Source organism: Oryctolagus cuniculus, chromosome 2 (assembly GCF_051225735.1).
Source record: "Oryctolagus cuniculus isolate XC-2025 breed Fujian yellow rabbit chromosome 2, ASM5122573v1, whole genome shotgun sequence".
Classification (NCBI taxonomy): Eukaryota; Metazoa; Chordata; class Mammalia; order Lagomorpha; family Leporidae; genus Oryctolagus; species Oryctolagus cuniculus.
The window spans coordinates 45,753,758-45,774,621 of NC_142868.1; the positions used below are offsets into that span (position 1 = coordinate 45,753,758).

At 42.0% G+C, this 20,864-nt stretch overlaps 1 protein-coding gene across 4 annotated transcripts in view; it reads right to left on the bottom strand.

Annotated features, from left to right (window-relative positions):
• The window catches only part of FZD3 (frizzled class receptor 3), a 91,424-nt gene that overhangs the window by 14,087 nt on the left and 56,473 nt on the right, over positions 1-20,864 (bottom strand). For all 4 annotated transcript variants that reach the window (XM_089325445.1, XM_051842535.3, XM_051842534.3 and 1 more), the window contains one exon: positions 5,385-5,533. In XM_089325445.1, coding sequence (XP_089181571.1) covers positions 5,385-5,533 — 149 coding nt within the window. The remainder of the gene's footprint in view (positions 1-5,384; positions 5,534-20,864) is intronic.

A 20,864-nucleotide genomic window follows, 5' to 3' on the forward strand; every position in this document is an offset into this window, starting at 1 on the left:
AAATAGTAAGTTTAAGGTACAAACAATTCTGTAGTCCAATAAACAAAGCTTCTGTGCAATACTGATATTATTACTGAAATTAATGACTCCAAAATAGGAATTTGGGACTCATATAAAAATGTTAACACTTGAAAGAATATAACAAAATTCCATATCAATCTGTCTTCTAAAGTGGAATGATAGAGGCCTGTGTTAGAAGAAGAAAATCAAGCCGGCGCCGTGGCTCAATAGGCTAATCCTCCACCTTGCGGCGCCGGCACACCGGGTTCTAGTCCCGGTCGGGGCGCCGGATTCTGTCCCGGTTGCCCCTCTTCCAGGCCAGCTCTCTGCTATGGCCAGGGAGTGCAGTGGAGGATGGCCCAGGTGCTTGGGCCCTGCACCCCATGGGAGACCAGGAAAAGCACCTGGCTCCTGGCTCCTGCCAGGATCAGCGCGGTGCGCCGGCTGCAGCGGCGGCCATTGGAGGGTGAACCAACGGCAAAGGAAGACCTTTCTCTCTGTGTCTCTCTCTCTCACTGTCCACTCTGCCTGTCAAAAAAAAAAAAAAAAAAAAAAAAAAAGAAGAAAATCATGATTTTTAATTCCAACTTTATCAATAAATATGTGATCTTAGGCAAGTCTCTCTACTGTTTCACATATGGATATCGATATGATAATGATAGTGAACAAAATAGTAATTAAATTAATAAAAGCTAATTAAATGGCTATAAGATCAGTGTCTTACTTTATGTAAGTATATGACTCATGAGAATCAAAGTTAAATTTTTTTAAAAATTTTTATTTACTTATTTGAGAGACAGACAACTGTATTTGCTCATTTACTACTCAAATGCCCCAGTGGCTGGGGCTGGGCTGGGCAGAAGTCAGGAGCTGAGAATACAGTGTAGGTCTCCCATGTGGGTGGAGGAGTCCCAATTACTCAGACCATCTTCTCTACTTCCCAGGCTCTACACTGGAAGGAAGCTAGGGTTAGGAGCCAGAGTCAAGAATCAAACCCAAGTACTTGGATAGGGGACACAGGAATCTTAACTGCTAGGATAAATGCCTGTTCTAAAGATAAAAATCAGATATCTAATTTCACTTAAAAAAAAAAAAAAAAACACTTGGGGCTGGTGCTGTGGCACAGTGCCAGCAGTGCTGGCATCCCATATGAGCACCAGTTCGAGTTCCAGCTATTCCACTTTGAATCCGTCTCTCTGCTAATAAGAAAGCAGCAGAGGACAGCCCAAGTGCTTGGGCCCCTACACCTATGTAGGAGATATGGAAGAGGCTCCTGGTTTTGGTCTGGCTTAACCCTGGCTGTTGCGGCCATTTGGAGAGTGAACCAGTGAATGGAAGATCGATCTCTCTCTCTCTCTCTCTCTCTCTCTCTCTCTCTCCCCCTATTTCTCTGTAACTCTACCTTTCAAAGAAATAAAAAATAAATCCTGAAAAAAAAAAAAAAGAAACAAAAAATTCTTAGGGGCTGGTGCTATGGCATAGCAGGTAAAGCTGCTGCCTGTGTACTGGCATCCCATATGGGCACTGGTTTGAGTCCTGGCTGTTCCACTTCTGATCCAGCTCTCTGCTATGGCCTGGGAAAGCAGTAGAAGATGGCCCAAGTCCTTGGGCCCCTGCACTCACGTGGGAGACCTGAAAGAAGCTCCAGGTTCCTGACTTCAGATTGGTTCAGCTCCAGCCATTGCGGCCATTTCGGGAGTGAACAAGTGGATGGAAGATCTTTCCAACTCTGCCTTTCAAATAAATAAATCAATCTTAAAAAAAAAAAAAAAAACTTAAACAAGATCAGATCATATATTCATAAAGAACCTGAGGAAGTAAGTATATTCTAAATCCTCAAATTACAAAAGAAATTTTATTATTGCTGCTGTTATCTTGAGTAGTAAAGTGGAAGTATTGAGGAAAATGAATTAATTGTTTGGCCTTTTAGATACAGTCTCCTTTGATGCTCTTAATAATATTCATGATTTTAAAAACTATAATAATATACAAATAGATGAGGAATAGTCTGTGAAGAGACAAAATGTATCTATCTCAATTCAAAAACCAGCATTATGCTAATAGGGACACGAGAAGCCACCAAAATATTTTCATTAAAATCAGGAATATAATAGTATTTGGGAGCCAGTGCTGTGGTGTAGTAGGTTAAGCCTCCGCCAGTGGCAGTAGAAGGTTAAGCCTCCGGTTCAAGTCCTGGCTGCTCTACTTCTGATCCAGCTCCCTGCTGATGGCCTGGGAAAGTGGTGGAAGATGGCCCAAGTGTTTTGGTCTCTGTACCTGCATGGGAAACCCAGCAGAAGCTCCTGGCTCCTGGATTTGGATTGGCCAAGCTCTGGCCACTGCAGCCACTTGGGGAGTCAACAAGCAGATGAAAGATCTCTCTCTCTGTCTGTAACTCTGACTCTCAAAAAATAAATAAATCTTAAAAAAAAAAAAAAAGGTAACTGTGGGAAAAAAAAAGAGTATCAGGGCTTGTGCTATGGCATAGTGGGTTAAGCCTCCACCTGCAGCATCAGCATCTAATATGGGTGCCGGTTTGTGTCCCCCTACTCCTCTTCCAATCCAGCTCCCTGCTAATCCACCTAGGAAGGCAGTGAGGACTGCCCAAGTTCTTGGCCCCAGATGAAACTCTGGCTCCTGGCTTTGGCATGGCCCAGGCCTGGCTGTTGTGGCCATTTGGGAAAGGAACCAATGGATGGAGGACCTCTTTCTCTCTATCTCTCCCTCTTTCTCTCCGTAATTCTGCCTTTCAAATAAATTAAATCTTTTTTTAAGAGAGTATCTATTACTACCACTCTTTAAAAAAAAATTTTTTTTTTAATTTACTTGAAAGGCAGAGTTAGAGAGAGAGAAAGAGAGAGCGATCTTCCATCCACTGGGTCACTCCCCAAATGGCAGAAACTGCCAGAGCTGGACTGATCCAAAGCTAGGAGGCAGGAGCTTCTTCTGGGTCTCTCATGTGGGTACAGGGGCCCAAGCACTTGGGTTATCCTCTGCTGCTTTCCAGGGCACATTAGCAGGGAGCTGGATTGGAAGTGGAGCAGCTGGGACTCAAACCAGTGCCCATATGGGATGCTGGTGCTGCAAGTGGCAGCTTTATCCACTACACTACGATGCTGACCCTGTTACCACTCTTGGTTAACTGTTTCAACAGCTCCAGGCTGTAATTAGATAAAAAATAAAGGGAATCAGGTTATAAAACTTTTAGCATCTACTATATCAAATAAAATAACAGGTCATTTCTTTATCACTTTTGGTACACTGGAAGAACAATTAAAAATCAGAAATCGAAGTTTAATTTTTTTTAAAAGATTTATTTTATTTATTTGGAAGGCATAGTTACAGAGAGAGGGAGGGAAATGCAGAGAGAGATCCTCCATTCACTGGTTCACTCCCTAAATGGCCTCAATGGCCAGGGCCATGCCAGACTGAAGCCAGGAGCCCAGAGTTTCTTTTGGGTTTCCCTCATGGCCCAAGCACTTGGGCCATTTTCTATTCCTGGTCACATCAGCAGGAAGCTGGATTGGCAGCAGAGTAGCAGAAACATCAATCAGCACCCATATGGAATGCTGGCCTCACAGAAGGCAGCTTTACCCACTACACCACAACACCAGTCCTGGAAGTTTAACTTTTTTTTTATTTTTAATTTTTTTAAAAGAATTATTTTATTTATTTGAAAGACAGAGGTACAGAGGTAGTTCTAGAGAGAGAGAGAGGTCTTCCATTCCACTGGTTCACTCCCCAGATGACTGCCAGAGCTGAGCTGATCTGAAGCCAGGAGCCAGGAGCTTCCTCCAGGTCTCCCACGTGGGTGCAGGGGCCCAAGGACTTTTGGCCATCTTCCACTGCTTTCCCAGGCCATAGCAGAGAGCTGGATCGGAAGAGGAGCAGCCAGGACTCAAACCAGTGCCTATATGGGATACTGGCGCTGCAGGCTGGGGCTTTAACCTGCTGCGCCACAGCACCGGCCCCTGGAAGTTTAACTCTTAACATTAAATACCTGTGTGACTTTGGCCAAGAACTTAACATCTATTTGTCTTAGTTTCCTGGTTTGTAAAAACACAATTGAGAATCCACACCAACATATGCAGCAGTATCAGGAGGATTATGAAAGAATGTATAAAAAACATTAATTTGTTTTTGATTTTAAGAAAAGTTCAGGCATTTGGCAGAGCAGTTAAGATGCTGTTTGGGATGCCCACGTCCCATACTGGAGCTGGCTAGCTTCAAGTCCTGGCTCCGCTGCAGATTCCAGCTTCCACACTTTGGGAAGCAGCAGGTGATGCCTTAAGTACTGGAGTCCCTGCCACCCATGTATATAGTAGACCTGGACTGAGCTCTAGGCTCCTGGCTTCAGCCTAGCCCAGACCTGGCTATAGTGGGCACTGGGGGGTGAATCAGCAGACAGAAGGTCTCTATCTGTGTTTCTTTCTCTCACTGTCTCTGCCTTTCAAAAAAATTTTTAAGAGAATTAGAATTATGATTTTTGTTATAAAGATTTATTTATTTGAAAGGCAGTTATAGAGAAAGGGAAAGGTAGACAGAGAGAGAGACAGAGAGAGAGAGAGAGAGAGCGAGCGAGCTCTTCCATCCACTAGTTCACTCCCCAAATGGCCAGGTCAGTCCAAAGCCAGGAGCCAAGAATTCCCTGTGGGTCTCCACTGTCATGCATATGGGATTCCAGGGTCTCAGGTGGCAATAGGTTAACCAGATGTGCCAAAACCAGCACTATGATTAGGACTTTTTTTTTTTTTTTTTTAATAAAGATTAGTCCTCCTTCAAATATTCTGAATTACTACAGAAGCAGACCTCATGCCTGGTGGTACTTGGCTATTTTCTCAAAATAAGTTTTTATTTTTTTTTTTATTTTATTTATTTATTTATTTTTTTGACAGGCAGAGTGGACAGTGAGAGAGAGAGACAGAGAGGAAGGTCTTCCTTTGCCGTTGGTTCACCCTCAAATGGCCGCCGTGGCCGGCGCACCGCGCTGCTCCGATGGCAGGAGCCAGGTACTTATCCTGGTCTCCCATGTGGGTGCAGGGCCCAAGCACTTGGGCCATCCTCCACTGCACTTCCTGGCCATAGCAGAGAGCTGGCCTGGAAGAGGGGCAACCGGGACAGAATCCGGCACCCCGGACTAGAACCTGGTGTGCCGGTGCCGCAAGGCGGAGGATTAGCCTAGTGAGCCGCGGCGCCGGCCAGTTTTTACTTTTTAATGACGACATGCTACTGTATCAACTGTAACTGGCAGTTTCTGGCAAGGCTATAATCTTGTGTCAATACTCTTCTAAATTCAACATAAGTGATACATAAGGTTTTAACATAAGTAATAAAAAATTTACATAAAGGTGAGGTTTGTGAATATTGTGATAATTACAACTTACTCTTTTTTCCGACGACCATGGAAAAAACTGGCCCATTCAAAACATGTCTTTTTGCTTCCAACCCAAAAAATGGAGGGAATACCAACTATGAGAGCCATCAGGTATTTCATCAGAAAGAGAATCAGGTCTGGACGACTCATTTGAGTAACCTACAAGAAAGGAAACAAAGACATCTAAATATATAAAAAGAACTTCTTTTTTCAATAAAATATTTATTTATTTGAAAGAGGGAGAGAGAGAAAGGGAGAGTCAGAGATCTTTCATCTGCTGGTTCATTCCCAAATGGCCACAACAGCCACAGCTGAGCCAATCCAAAGCCAGAAGCCAGGAGCTTCTTCTGGGTCTCCCTCTACTGCTTTCTCAGGCATATTAGCAGAGAGCTGGATTGGAAGTGGAGGAGCCAGAGCTTGAACCAGCACCCATATGGGATGACGGTACTGCAAGCAGTGGCTTTACCCGCTATACCACAGCATCGGTCCTGTCAGATAAGTTTTTAAAAAAAGTTTCTGTGTATTGCAGGTCAAGCTTAATTACTCTGGTCCACAGTGTTATCTATATGACTGCAGTTATTACCTTAAATTCTGAAGACTTCTATGATTCAGGACATAATCAATTTTTTAAAGTATTCTTTTTGTGCTATAATATAATATATACTCTCTATTTGTTGAGCACCAAATTTTTATATGTATTAGACAAAGTTTATTACTTGTCTTGTTCAAATCTACTGATACGTGGCTATTTACTTATCAATTTTAATAAAAACATGCCAAGATCAACCACATGACTACAAACTTGTCAGTTCTCTTTCTAATTCCATCAATTTTGACTTTCAAGTCTGTTAGATGTATGAAAGTTTAAGAATGCTTGGGGTCTGCACTGTGGCGTAGTGGGTAAAATTGCTACCTGCAGTGCTGGCATCCCATATGGGCACCAGTTTGAGTCCCAGCTGCTCCCCTTCCTATCGAGCTCTCTGCTATGGCCTGGGAAAGCAGTAGAAGATGGCCCAAGTCCTTGGGCCCCTGTACCCATGTAGGAGGCCCAGAAGAAGCTCCTGTCTTCTGGCTTCACATTGGCACAGCTCCAACCACTGACGCCAACTGGAGAGGGAACCAGAGGATGGAAGACCTCTCTCTTTCTCTTTGCCTCTCCTTTTCTAATTCTTTCAAATAAATAAATAAATATTTTTTTCAAAATAAAGAATGCTTGAGCTACTCACTTTAACAATGTTCGTTACCTGAAACTGTATTTTGTCTAACATTAATACAGCCACATGAACTTTTTTCTTCCCCATCCTAGAATATTTTCAAGGATATCTTTTTTGTTTATCATTGTAGTTCTATTTGAGTTTGCTGTACTTCTTTTAAGAAGTATATAGTTTACCCCACTAAAATTAAAACTCCATGAAGATATAGCTATAGACAGATAAAGAAATGTTAATACAGAAACAGCACAAATAGAGCCAAACTAAAAGAACCTTAAGATTATTTTGCTCAATTCCATGCAGATAAACTTGAAAATTAATGGAAACAAAGGAGAATGTGTTTTAACAAAACTGACTCAAGAGGACATAGAAAAGTTAAGCACGTAAGAGTTAAAGCTGTCAAAGTGTCACTTTTTCCCAAAAAGCCTGAGACCCAGAAGTTTCATAGGAAAGTTCTAATTAACCACAAAAACATGTAATTCCAAAGTGTCCTAAAACAGAGAAAACAAAATTCTTTATATACAACAGGCATAAAATTATACTAACACAACAGAGTCCATGAAATAAAACTATATATGTCGGGGCCTGCGCTGTGGTGTAGTGGGTGGGGCCACAGCCTGTGGTGCCAGCAACCCATATGGGTGCCAGTTCACATCCAGGCTGCTCCTCTTCCAATCCAGCTCTCTGCTATGGCCTGGGAAAGCAGTGGAAGATGACCTAAGTCCTTGGGCCCCTGTACCCACATGGGAGACCCAGAAGAAGCTCCTGGTTCCTGGCTTTAGATGGACCCAGCTCTGGCCATTGTGGCCATTTGGGGAGTGAACCAGTGGATGGAAGAACTCTTTTTATCTCTCTCTCTTTGCCTCTGCCTCTCTATAACTCTGCCTTTCAAATAAATAAACAAATCTTTAAAAAACAAAAAACAATATACTAGGACCAAATACAGGAATGAAAAGATGGCTCAATAGTAAATTTATTTATAAATTTGATATATTATTGGATCAAAGGGAAAACATGATCATCTTTGTCAATACCAAAAAAAAAACCCTTTGATAAATTTATTTTTATTGTTTTATTTTTTTAAAAGATTTATTTTATTTATTTGAAAGACAGAGTTACAGAGAGAGGTAGAGACAGAGAGGTCTTCCATCCACTGGTTCACTCCCCTATTGGCCACAATGGCCGGAGCTGTGCCAATCCGAAGCCAGGAGCCAGGAACTTCTTCCGGGTCTCCCATGCGGTTGCATGTGCCCAAGGACTTGGGCCATCTTCTACTGCTATCTCAGGCCATAGCAGAGAGCTGGATTGGAAGAGAAGCGGCTGGGACTAGAATGCACAGCCATATGGGATGCCGGAGCTTCAGGCCAGGGTGTTAACCCACTACACCATGGTGCTGGTTCCTTGATAAATTTAAACAGCCTTTTTTTTCCAAACATTGTAATAAAATTCAAATAATGTCAGTATACAAAATATATTTATCTTATTCTAAAAGTCAAGATCATGTTTAATGGGAAAGCCAGAAGCCACCAGAATTATTGTCATTAAAACTGGGATATAAGAAGAGTATTTATGGCCATTCCTCCTAATTAATCATGTTTCAACAGCGCCATCCAGTTGGAAACTGTACAAAAGAAATAAATTATGTTTACAAAAATTAGAAAGGAGAGGTAACATGGTATTATTTCTAAGTGACAATTGTATACCTGGAAAAACTAAGGGAATAAAGTAAAAACTACTATAAATCATAAGCAAGGTGACTAGGAAGAAAATAAAATACAAAAATAACTTCCGGGGCCGGCGCCATGGCTCACTAGATTAATCATCCGCCTGCAGCGCCAGCATCCCATCTTGGCGCTGGTTCTAGTCCCAGTTGGGGCGCTTGATTCTGTCCCAGCTGCTCCTCTTCCAGTCCAGCTCTCTGTTGTGGCCCGGGAAGGCAGTGGAGGATGGCCCAAGTGCTTGCGCCCTACACCCACATTGGAGACCAGAAAGAAGCACCTAGCTCCTGGCTTCAGATCGGCGCAGTGCGCCTGCCTTGGCGGCCATTTGAGGGGGTAAACCAACAGAAAGGAAGACCTTTCTCTCTGTCTCTCTCTCTAACTCTACCTGTCAAAAAAAAATTACTTCCACAACATTATAAGAAGAGGAAATCTGGACAGATACCAGGGATATACATGTACAGAGAATGTGAGGGCAGCCATCTGCAAGCCAAGAAGAGAGACTTCAGAGGAAACCAATACTACCTGTACTTTCATTATGGACTCCCAGCCTCCAGAAGTATGAGTAAATGAATTTGTTATTTAAGACAACACAGTCTGTGGTTTGTTTTTTTTGGACAGGCAGAGTTAAACAGTGAGAGAGAGAAAGGTCTTCCTTTTTCCGTTGGTTCACCCCCCAAATGGCTGTCACGGCCGGCGCACCACGCTGATCCAAAGCCAAGAGCCAGGTGCTTCTCCTGGTCTCCCATGCGGGTGCATGATCCGAAGCCAAGAGCCAGGTGCTTCTCCTGGTCTCCCATGCGGGTGCAGGGCCCAAGCACTTGGGCCATCCTCCACTGCACTCCCGGGCCACAGCAGAAAGCTGGCCTGGAAGAGGGGCAACCGGGACAGAATCCAGCGCCCCGACCGGGACTAGAACCCGGTGTGCCAGCGCTGCAGGCGGAGGATTAGCCTAGTGAGCTGCGGCGCCAGCCCCAACACAGTTCTAATCATTATAGCTTAATGATATGTTTCTCTTCTCTTCTCTTTTTATTCTTGCTTATTTTTCTATATAAACTTTAGAATCACTTTGTCTGATTCCCATATAGTAATGTTGGTATTTTGTTGGAGTTTTGGCATTGTATTAATTTTAATGACAAAACCCATGAGAATCTGTATCTTTTTTTTTTTTATTTGACAGAGTTAGACAGTGAGAGAGACAGACAGAAAGGTCTTCATTCCGTTGGCTCATCCCCTAATTGTCCACCATGGCTGGAGCTATTCCAGTCCAAAGCCAGGAGTCAGGTGCTTCCTCCTGGTCTCCCATGGGGGTGCAGGCACCCAAGCACTTGGCCCTCCTCCACTGCCTTCCCGGGGCCACAGCTCTGGCCGTAGAGGCCATTTGGAGGGTGAACCAACAGAAAAGGAAGACTATTCTCTCTGTCTTTCTCTCACTGTCCAATCTGAAAAAAAAAAAAAAAAAAAAAAAAAGAAAAGTAAAAAAAAGGAAACTATAAGGTTCTAGCTGAAAAATTTTATACCCTCAGAATGAGAAAAGTGACTTTCTAACAATGATACAAAGTCTAGAAGCCACCAAAGTAGAGATAAATGTGACTACACAAAACTCCACATTTCTGCAAAAAAAAAAGGTCATAACTTCCATTAACAATGGCCAAGACAACAAAAGAACTCCCATAAGATTGTTGCAAATCATATAAAGAGGTCCATCTCAATAATAAAGAAATAACTTTTTAAAAAAATATTTACTTATGTATTGAAAGGCAGAGTTACAGAAAGAGTGAAACAGAGAGAGAGAGAGAGAGCAAGCTTCCATCAGCTGGTCCGTTCAATTCCCCAAATGGCCACAATGGCTGGAGTTGGGCCGGTCTGATGCCAGGAACCAGGAGTTTTCTTTCAGGTCTCCCACAAGGGTGTAGGGGCCCAAGCACTTGGGCTGTCCTCTGCTGCTTTCCCAGGCACATTAGCAGGGAGCTGGATGGAAAGTGGAACAGCTGGGACTCGAACTAGCACCCATAAGGGATACTGGCACCTCAGGCCTGCTACATATGCCACTGTACTGGCTGCTGAATAAAGAACTTTTATAATTAAGGGCTTGTGTTGTGCCACAATGGGTTAAACATTCACCGTGATGTCAGCACCCCCTATGAGCACAGGAGGATGGCCCAAGTATCTGGGCTCCTGCCACTCACATAGGAGACTGGATGGATTTTCAGGGTCCTGGCTTCAGCCTGGCTCAGCCTCAGCGGTTCAAGACTACTCTGTCTCTCCTGTCTCTGTAGCTCTGTCTTTCAAATAAATCCATAAATCTTTCAAACCAAATAAAAAAACCCTCTTAATTAAATAGAAGTCTTTAACCCAGAGAAAAATGGGCAAAAGATATGGATCATTTTCAGAAAAAAATAAAAAAGCCCAACTCAGTAAAATTACATGGAGCTTCTATTTCTTAACCTATCAGTAAGAAACAAATGTCTGATACTGTATTGTGTAGAGAAATGGATACTTTCATATATTGGTATCTTAGTCCATTTTCTGCATCCATAACTGAATACTTTAGACTCAGTATTTTAGAAAGAAAAAAGGTTTAATCGGCTCACAGTTCTAATGGTTGGGAAATTAAGTTGGGTGGTTATATCTGGCAAGGTCAGGCATCTGTCTGACATCTTGCTGGGTTAGACATGTGGAAGGCATCACATAGCTTAACTCATGGCTTTCCTACTCTTCTTATGAAACCACAGTCCCATAGGATTAGCGCTTCACTCTTACAGCCTCATTCAACCTTAATTACCTCCCAAAGGTCCTACCTCTAAATATCAGGGTCAGATTAAGTCTCTATCCTCTTAATGCTTCACACAATGGGGATTACATTTCAACATTAGCTTTGGTGGGACCAAACAATAGCAATTAGGGATGGGAATGTAAATTTATAAACCTATAAAAAGGACAATTTGGCAATATCTATTAAAATTATACCCTTTGACCAAGCAATTATTTTAAAATTTATGCTAGATATATGTAACATGATATATGATATATGTGTAAGTATTGTTTGCAATAGTAAAATATTAAAAACAATATGATTTATCCAGTCAATGGAATATTATGAAGGTCTAACAAGGTACAGAGGAAGTGCTTTTTTTTAAGGTATTGAGCTCCAAGATATATTGCTAAATGACAAAAGCAAGGTGGGAAAAGTGCATACGATAGCTAGCATTTGAGTAAAAAGGAGGGAGAAAAAGAAAATACCTGCTTGTCCAAGGTACTTTAAAAAGTGCATGAAAAATAGAATTAAAAGATAAAGATTTTTCTATCTGTGCACACAAAAGGTCTTCAAAAAGTTTGTGAAAATGCATACTAAGAAAAAACTGTGCATGGAAACAGACATGTTTTAATTCCACTTCCCACAAACTTTTTCGAAGATTCCTCATTTGTACATGCACATATCTGAAAGGATATACAAATTCCTTATAATATTCCAAGGTCCCCTTGAGGAGGGCCACTGGGGAATTGGAAAATATAAATAAGGACAGAAGGAAGACCTTTCTATATACTTCTATAGCTTTTGGGTTTTGACTAATGTGAATATATTATGTACTTAAAATTCTTAAGGCTGAAAAAACAGACGATTTAATTATTTTCCAAGCATGAACATTCCAAACATAAAAACAAGTGCTTCTAGGGATACCAGGAAACACTTTCACTGTTGAAAGGCAGTATAAATTGATATTATTTTACTGGTCTATAGTCTTGGAACATTTGGAACACAAAAATTTAAATGTGCAATCAGCTTGATCAAGCAATTCCATTTTTTTTAATTGCCCCACACATTTATTTTCTTTGCTCTACAATGTTCTAATTTTAATATTTTTTCCTTTTACTTTTTTATAGAAAGCTTTTATTTGGTAAATATAAACTTCATAAGTACAACTTTTGGATTATTGTGGTTCTTCCCCCCAATACCTACCCTCCCACCCCCAAACCATCCCACCTCCTACTTCCTCTCCCATCCCATTCTTTATTAAGATTCATTTTTAATTATCTTTATATACAGATGATCAACTCTATACTAAGTAAATACTTCAACAGTTTGCACCCACAGACACACAAAGTATAAAGTACTGTTTGAAGACTAGTTTTACTGTTAATTCTCATAGTACAACACATTAAGGACAGAGATCCTATATGGGGAGTAAGTGCACAGTGACTCCTGTTGTTGATTTAGCAATTGACACTCTTATTTACAACGTTGGTGATCACCTGAGGCTCTTGTCATGAGCTGCCAAGGCTATGGAAGCCTCTTAAGTCCACAAACTCTGACGTTATTTAGACAAAGCCATAAGCAAAGTGGAAGTTCTCTCCTCCCTTCAGAGAAAGGTACCTCCTTCTTTGATGCCCTTCTTTCCACTGGGATCTCACTCACACAGATCTTTCCTGTATTTTTTTCCTGTCATTTTTTCCCACAGTGTCTTGGCTTTCCATGCCTGAATTGCTCTCATGGGCTTTTTAGCCAGATCCAAAATTTTAGCCAGATCTTAAAATTCCTTTTTAAGAAATATGAGGAGGCTGGTGCCGCGGCTCACTAGGCTAATCCTCCACCTTGCGGCGCCGGCACACCGGGTTCTAGTCCCAGTCGGGGTGCTGGACTCTGTCCTGGTTGCCCCTCTTCCAAGCCAGCTCTCTGCTGTGGCCTGGGAGTGCAGTGGAGGATGGCCCAAGTACTTGGGCCCTGCACCTCAAGGGAGACCAGGATAAGTACCTGGCTCCTGCCATCGGATCAGCGCGGTGTGCCGGCCGCAGCGCACCGGCCGCAGCGCACCAGCGGCGGCGGCCATTGGAGGGTGAACCAACAGCAAAGGAAGACCTTTCTCTCGGTCTCTCTGTCTACTCTGCCTGTCAAAAAAAAAAAAAAAAAAAAAAAAAGACAAACAAACAAACAAAAAAACACATTGTCATGTGTCACTTAATGACAGGATAACTGCATTGTTAGGTGATTTTGTTGTGTGATCATGGAGTGTATTTACACAAACCTATGTGGTATAGCCTACTTTACACACAGGTTATATGGTATAACTTATTGTTCCTAGGCTACAAACTGGTACAGCAGTTACTGTGGCAAATAATGTAGGCAACTGTAACACAACAGTTTTTGTGTAGGTAAACATAGAAAAGGTACAATAAATATATGCTATATTAGATAAAAATGGTACCCCTGTAGGCAGCACTTACCATGAATGAAGCTTGCAAGACTGGAAGTTGCTCTGAGTGAGTCACTGAGCAAGTGGACAGTGAATGTGAAGACCTAGGACGTTACCATACACTACTGTAGACTTTATGAACAGTACACTTAGGCTACACTAAGCTCAGAAAAAATATTTTCTTTCTTCAATAAGTTAACCTTAGCTTAGCATAACTTTCTATACTTTTGCATTTTTTAAACTCTGTGACTTTTGTAATAATATAGCTTAAAACACACATTGTGTTACTCTATAAAATATTTTCTTTATATCTTTATAAGCTTTTATTCTATTAAAACTTTTTTTTTTTTTTTTTTTTTTTTTACTTTGAATCCTCTCAAAGTCACGAATTGCTTGAGCTTCTTCTAGATGCCAAATGGCATCTTGGAATTCACTTGGTGAACTCCTACAAGCCCAAACAAGGTTCTTGATGCAGTCATAGATGTTGTAATCCTTCCATAATTGCATCAATGTCTTCTCAGTATTGTTCTCAGTTCCAACAATGACCTGGGCAAAGATTCTCCTCAGGTAGTTGGTCTTCTATAACTCCCTCATCCACTGGATAGATCAAAGAGGTGATGTTTTCAAGGAGAAATACCATTGTGCTGTTGGCATAAAGACATGGGGCCTGGAGGTTAAGAAACAGTTAGGACATCTGTGTCCCACATCCGAATGCCTGGGTTTGATATCTGGCTCCAGTTCCAGACTGCAACTTTCTGACAACACAGATCCTCGAAGGCAGGGGTGATGGCCTAAGTAACTGGGTTCCTACCACCCATGTCAGGGTCCTAGACTGAGTTCCTGGTTCCTGGATTTAACCCAGCCCATTCCTGGCAGTTGTGGGCACATAGGGGAGTGGACCAGCGGATGTCTTTTAAATAATTTTTTATAAAGATTTATTTACTTAAAAGGTAGAGTTAGAGAGGGAGGGAGGGAGGGAGGGAGAGGGGGAGAGAGAGATCCTCCATCTGCTGGTTCATGCCCCAGATGGCTGCAATGTCCAGGGCTAGGCCAGGCCAAGCCAGGAGCCAGGAGTTTCTTCCAGGTCTCCCACACAGGTGCAGAGGCCCCAGCATTTGGGCCATCCTCTGATGCATTCCCAGGTGAACCAGCATGGGGCAGGACCAGAAGTGGAGTAGCTGGGACTCAACCAGTGCCCATATGGGATGCTGGTGTCCCAGGTAGCAACTTTACCTGCTATGCCATGATGCCAGCCCCTCTCAAAAAAAATTTTAACCTTAATCAAACTGAGTATAGAAGGAACATTCCTCTACAAAGTCAAGGTAATTAATGACAAACCCACAGCCAGCATGTTATTAAATGGGGAAAAGTTGGAAGCATTTTCACTAAGATCCAGAACCAGACAAGAATGCCAACTTTCACCACTACTATTCAATATAGTCCTGGAAATTTTAGTCAGAGCCATTAGGCAAATGGATATAAATTGGAAAGGAGGAAGTCAAATTATCCCTATTTGCAGATGACACAATTCTATACATAGGGGAACCAAAAGACTCCACTAAGAGACTATTGGATCTAATAAGAGTTTGGTAAAGTGGCAGGATATAAAATTAACACACAAAACTCAACAGCATTTGTATACACAGACAATGCCATAGCTCAGAAAGAACTTTTAAGATCAGTCCCATTCATAACAGCTACAGAAAAAAATTAAGTACCTCGGAATAGATTTAACCAAGGCAGTGAATGATCTTATGATGAAAACTACAAAACTTTAAGAAAGAGAAGACATGCACATTAAAAAAAAAAAAAAGAAAAAGAAAAAAGAAAGAAAAATCATCCATATTCATGGACTGGAATAATTAATATCATCAAAATGCCCATGACACTGAAAGCCATTTACAGATTCAGTACAATCCCAATCAAATTCCAGTGACATTCTTCTCAGATCTACAAAAAACGCTGCTAAAATTTATATGGAAACACGAGATCCCAAATAGCTAAAGCAATACTAGACAACAAAAACTAAGCCAGAGGCATCACAACACCAGATTTCAAGACATACTACAGGGCAGTTATCATCAAAACAGCCTCGTACTGGCACAAAAACAGATGTGTAAAACAATGCAACAGAATAGGAACTCCAGAAATCAATCCACCCATCTACAACCAACTATTCTTGGACAAAGGAACTAAAATCAATTTCTGGAGAAAGGACAGTCTCTTCAACAAATGGTACAGGGGAAATTGGATCTCCACATGCAGAAGTTATGAAACAAGACCGCTACCTTACACCTTATACAAAAATCAAGGATTTAAATCCCATGCCTGATATGATCAAATAGCTAGAGGAGAACTGCAACATATTGGCATAGACAAAGACTTCCTGGGAAAGATCTCAGAAGCACAAGCAATCAAAGCCAAAATTGACAAATGGGAGTACATCAAGCTGAGAAGCTTCTGCACTGCAAAACAAACACTCAGCAAAGTGAAAAGGCAACTGATGGAATGAGAGAAAATATTTGCAAACTATGAGACCGATAAAGGATTAATATCCAGAATCTACAAAGAGCTCAATAAACTCAACAACAACAAAACAAACAATGCAGTTAAGAAATGAGCAAAGGACTTTAACAGACATTTTTCAAGAGAGGAAATTCAAATGGCCAACAAACACATGTCAGGGAAATGCAAATCAAAACCACAATGAGGTTTCACCTCACCCATCAGAATGGCTTTCATACAGAAATCATCAAACAATAAATAGTGGTGAGGATGTGGGGAAAAGGGTACCCTAATCCACTGTTGGTGAGAATGAAAACTAGTACAGCCATTGTGGAAGAGAGTATAGAAATATCTCAAAAAGCTGAAAACAGATATACCATATGATCCAGCCATCCCATTCCTGGGAATTTACTCCAGGGAAATGAAATTTGCATATGAAAGAGTTATCTGTACCCCCATGTTTATTGCAGCTCAATGCACAATAGCTAAGATATAGAATCAACCAACCCATATGTCTGGCAAATGAAGACTGGATAAAGAAATTATGACATATATACATTGTGAAATACTACACAGCTGTGAAAAAGAATGAAATCTTTTCTTTTGCAACAAAATGGATACAAATGGAAACCATTATACTTAGTGAAATCAGTCCCAAAAAGACAAATACCATATTTTCCCTAATCTGTGGTAACTAACAAAGTACCAAAAAATGCAATGTATAGAAGTAAAATTGACATTTTGAGCTTCGACCATTGTTTACGGCCCTTTTCTCTACTGCTGAGGAAAAGTTTTTTTTTTTCCTTATTATTTGTTGAACTCTTTATTTACTATGGAGTTAATCTTATGAGTATAAAGTAAACCATTATATAAATTAAAAGAGGGAATAGGAGAGGAAGGAGGAAGAAGCAAGAGAATGTGGGCAGGAGGCAAAGTAGGGTTGGAAACATCACTATGTTCCTAAATCTGTATACATGAAATACATGAAATTTGTATACCATGAATAAAATGAAAAAAAAAAAAAAAACAACACTAAAAAATGAGAAAAAAATAAATTTTAAAGGATGTGTAGAAGCATTATCAATAATAAGCTGAATATTGAAAGGTATGTTATCCTACAAACAGTACTTCTTCAACTCACTGGCAGAGTAATTCAGAGGCTATCCTGAAGAGAAGCTGGGTCATGGAAGACTTTTTATTGCTCCTGCAGTATACTGGCTTTATGTGCCCTGGCCTCCTCACTGTCAGACCACCAAAGGTTTCAGTTTATACCCTGCAACACTGCACTGAATCAAATCTGTGATCCTAAGGGATCAACACTGCACTGATCCTAAGACTATGATCATTAAAAACACTGAAACCTGGCATTACCTTGGCCTCCTTCCAAAACTCCTGGGCCTGGTGCTGTGGCACAGTGGGTTAAGCTGTGGCCAGCAATGCTGGCATCTCATATTAGTGCTGGTTCAAGTCCCAGCTGATCCACTTCTGATGCAACTCCCTGCTAATGCACCTGGAAAAGCAGCAGAAGATGGTCCATGTTCTTGGGCCCTTGCACCTACATGGGAGCGGCTCACTAGGCTAATCCTCCACCTTGCGGCGCCGGCACACCGGGTTCTAGTCCCGGTTGGGGCGCCGGATTCTGTCCCGGTTGCCCCTCTTCCAGGCCAGCCCTCTGCTGTGGCCCGGGAGTGCAGTGGAGGATGGCCCAGGTGCTTGGGCCCTGCACCCCATGGGAGACCAGGAAAAGCACCTGGCTCCTGGCTCCTGCCATCGGATCAGTGCGGTGCGCCGGCCGCAGCGCGCTGGCCGCGGCGGCCATTGGAGGGTGAACCAACGGCAAAGGAAGACCTTTCTCTCTGTCTCTCTCTCTCACTGTCCACTCTGCCTGTCAAAAAAATAAAAAATAAAAATAAAATAAAATAAAATAAAATAATAAAATAAAAAAAACCACTGAAACCTGGCATTACCTTGGCCTCCTTCCAAAACTCCTGGGCCTGGTGCTGTGGCACAGTGGGTTAAGCTGTGGCCAGCAATGCTGGCATCTCATATTAGTGCTGGTTCAAGTCCCAGCTGATCCACTTCTGATGCAACTCCCTGCTAATGCACCTGGAAAAGCAGCAGAAGATGGTCCATGTTCTCGGGCCCTTGCACCTACATGGGAGACTAGGACGAAGTTCCAGGCTCCTGGCTTTGGCCTGGCCCAGCCGCTGCCATTGGCAGCCACTTGGAGAGTGAACCAGTGGATGGAAGATCTCTCTCTGCCTCTCTCTCCATAACTCTGCCTTTCAAATAATTAGATAAATATCTTTTTACATCAGTACTTACAGACTCACCACTCACTTTCACATTATGTAATGAATAATGATCCTTGATCTGTTTAAACTACCCAGAGATAGCAGTAAATTCAATGTCCTAGTCAGTTCCAGCTTTTCTTTCAACACCACAAACTTTGCTTTGGCTATGATCATCATGGTAGACAGAGAGATATGCTTCTGTGTCTGGTCTTCAATCCAAATTGTTAGATGTTTCTCCATATCTGATATTGATCCTTCTTGAATCCTTATTAGTCCTGTTGCCTTCAATAAAGTAGATCCTTTAACTGCTTCCATCACTTTGTTCTTTTTAAAAAACATTTATATATTAACCACATTTTAACATCATCACTTTGTTCTTATTCTTCAAGATTGTAGCTATGGTGGCATGGGACATACCAGACTAAATAATCATCACTGATTTTCTACCTTCATAGACCTTGTATTTTAATTTCATTTCCAAGTCAATCACTAAACATACCCTCTTACTGTCAACAGCAGTGAATTCTTAGGGGTCATGATGAACAACATGAGACTAAATGAAGCACAAGAGAAAATGATGCAATCAAGAGATGTGGTAAACATAAGATGTATAAAGCTGCTGTTGTGTAACAAACCACACTTTGTTTTCATAAGCAGAAGAGGTACATTCTAAAATAACTAGAAGTAAAACAGCAATGTAGTTATCATAAATTATTATGTACTGTACATGTGTGTGTGTGCTATAGTTTCGTACAAGTGGCAGCGAAGTTTTGTCTACACCAGCATCACCACAAACATGTAATGTGCTGTACTACGATGTTATGAAGTCACTAGGTGACAGGAAATTTTCTGTTCTGTTGGGATCTTACAGGACCACTGCTGCAGATGCAGTTCATTATTGACTAAAATGCCATTATGTGGTACATGACTGTATTAAATGACTTTATGCATTGCTTTGGCTATCTCTTGCTGTGTAAGAAACTGCAGGAAAACTTAATGGCTTAAAATAAGAATTTATTATTATCGTTCAGAGTTCTGTGAACCAACAGGGCTCAACCTGGTGATTCAAACTTGGACTCTCACATAAAGCTATCTGAAGACAGTGAGGGCCAGAATCATCTGAATGTTAGACTGAGCCAGACATATTTTTTTCATGCCAATTTCTGAAACTCAGCTAGAATGGCTGGAAAAGGTAGGAGGCTTGCTGAGATATCTTCCTCTCTCTGAGACGGATCTTCTCAAAATTTCCCTCTTTCTGCTTCTCTCCCTTCATGAGCCTTTCCACAAAGCTTATGACTAGCTTGGCTTCCACCTATTCTGAGGTCTCAGGGTAGTCTTGACTTCTTACTACAGGCCAGCTTCTCCCAGTGTTCCAAGGGAATCTGGAAAAAGCTCCCAGACTTCTATGTCATAGCCTCAGGGTCTTATAGAACCACTTCTTCTGGGACCAATGCTGTGTGGTAGAGGTTAAGCCTCCACCTGCAGTGCTGGCATCCCATATGGGCACTGGTTGCTCCACTTCTGATCCAGCTCCCTGATAATGTGCCTGGGAAAGCAGAACATGGCCCAAGTACTTGGGTCCCTGCACCCACATTGGGGACCCGGAAGAAGCTCCTGGAACCTGGCTTCGGATCAGCTTGTCTGGCCCAGCTGTTGCAGCCATTTGGGATGTGAGCCAGCAGATAGAAACTCTATCTCTCTATTTCCACCTCTCAAATAAATAAGTAAATCTAAGGGAAAAAATTTCTGCTGTATTATACCAATCATAAACAAGTCACAGGGGCCATCATTGTGGTGCAGTGGGTTAAGTCTTCTATGACAATAGCATCTCACATGAGTACCAGCTGGAGTCGCAGGTGCACCACTTTTAATCCAGCTCCCTGCTAATGGTCCTGGGAAAGCAGCAGAAGATGGCCCCTTGGGCCCCTGCCACCCATGTGAAAGGCCTGGAGGAAGCTCCTAGCTTCAGCCTTGTCCAGTCCCAGTTGTTGTGACCACCTAGGGGAGTGAACCAGTGGATTAAAGCTATCTCTCTCTCTAATTCTGACTTTCAAGTAAATGAATAAATAATAAATAATATTTTTCTCTACTCCTCAAATGGCTGCAATGGCCAGGGTTGGGCCAGATCAAAGCTAGCAGCCAGAAGCTCCATCTGTGTCTCCCACATGGGTGGCAGGGGTCCAAATACTTGGGCCATCCTCAATTGTTTTTCCCAGGCCATTAGCAGCAAGCTGGCTCAGAAGTGAAACAGCTGGGACACAAACCAGCACCATATGTGATGCCAGTGTTGAAGGTGGCAGCTTTACCTGCTATACTACAATGCCAGCCCCCCCCCCCCCAAAAAAAAACAAGCCACAGGTTATCCCAATTCAAAGAAAGGGAAAAAACGGGAGAATGAGTTGGGCATAATTGCTGGAGGCTCTGTGTATGTGAAAGTGTGTGTGTGTGTGTGTGTGGCCAGTGCCGCAGCTCACTAGGTTAATCCTCCGCCTGCAGCGCCGGCACACCAGGTTCTAGTCCCGGTCAGGACATTGGATTCTGTCTCGGTTGCCCCTCTTCCAGGCCAGCTC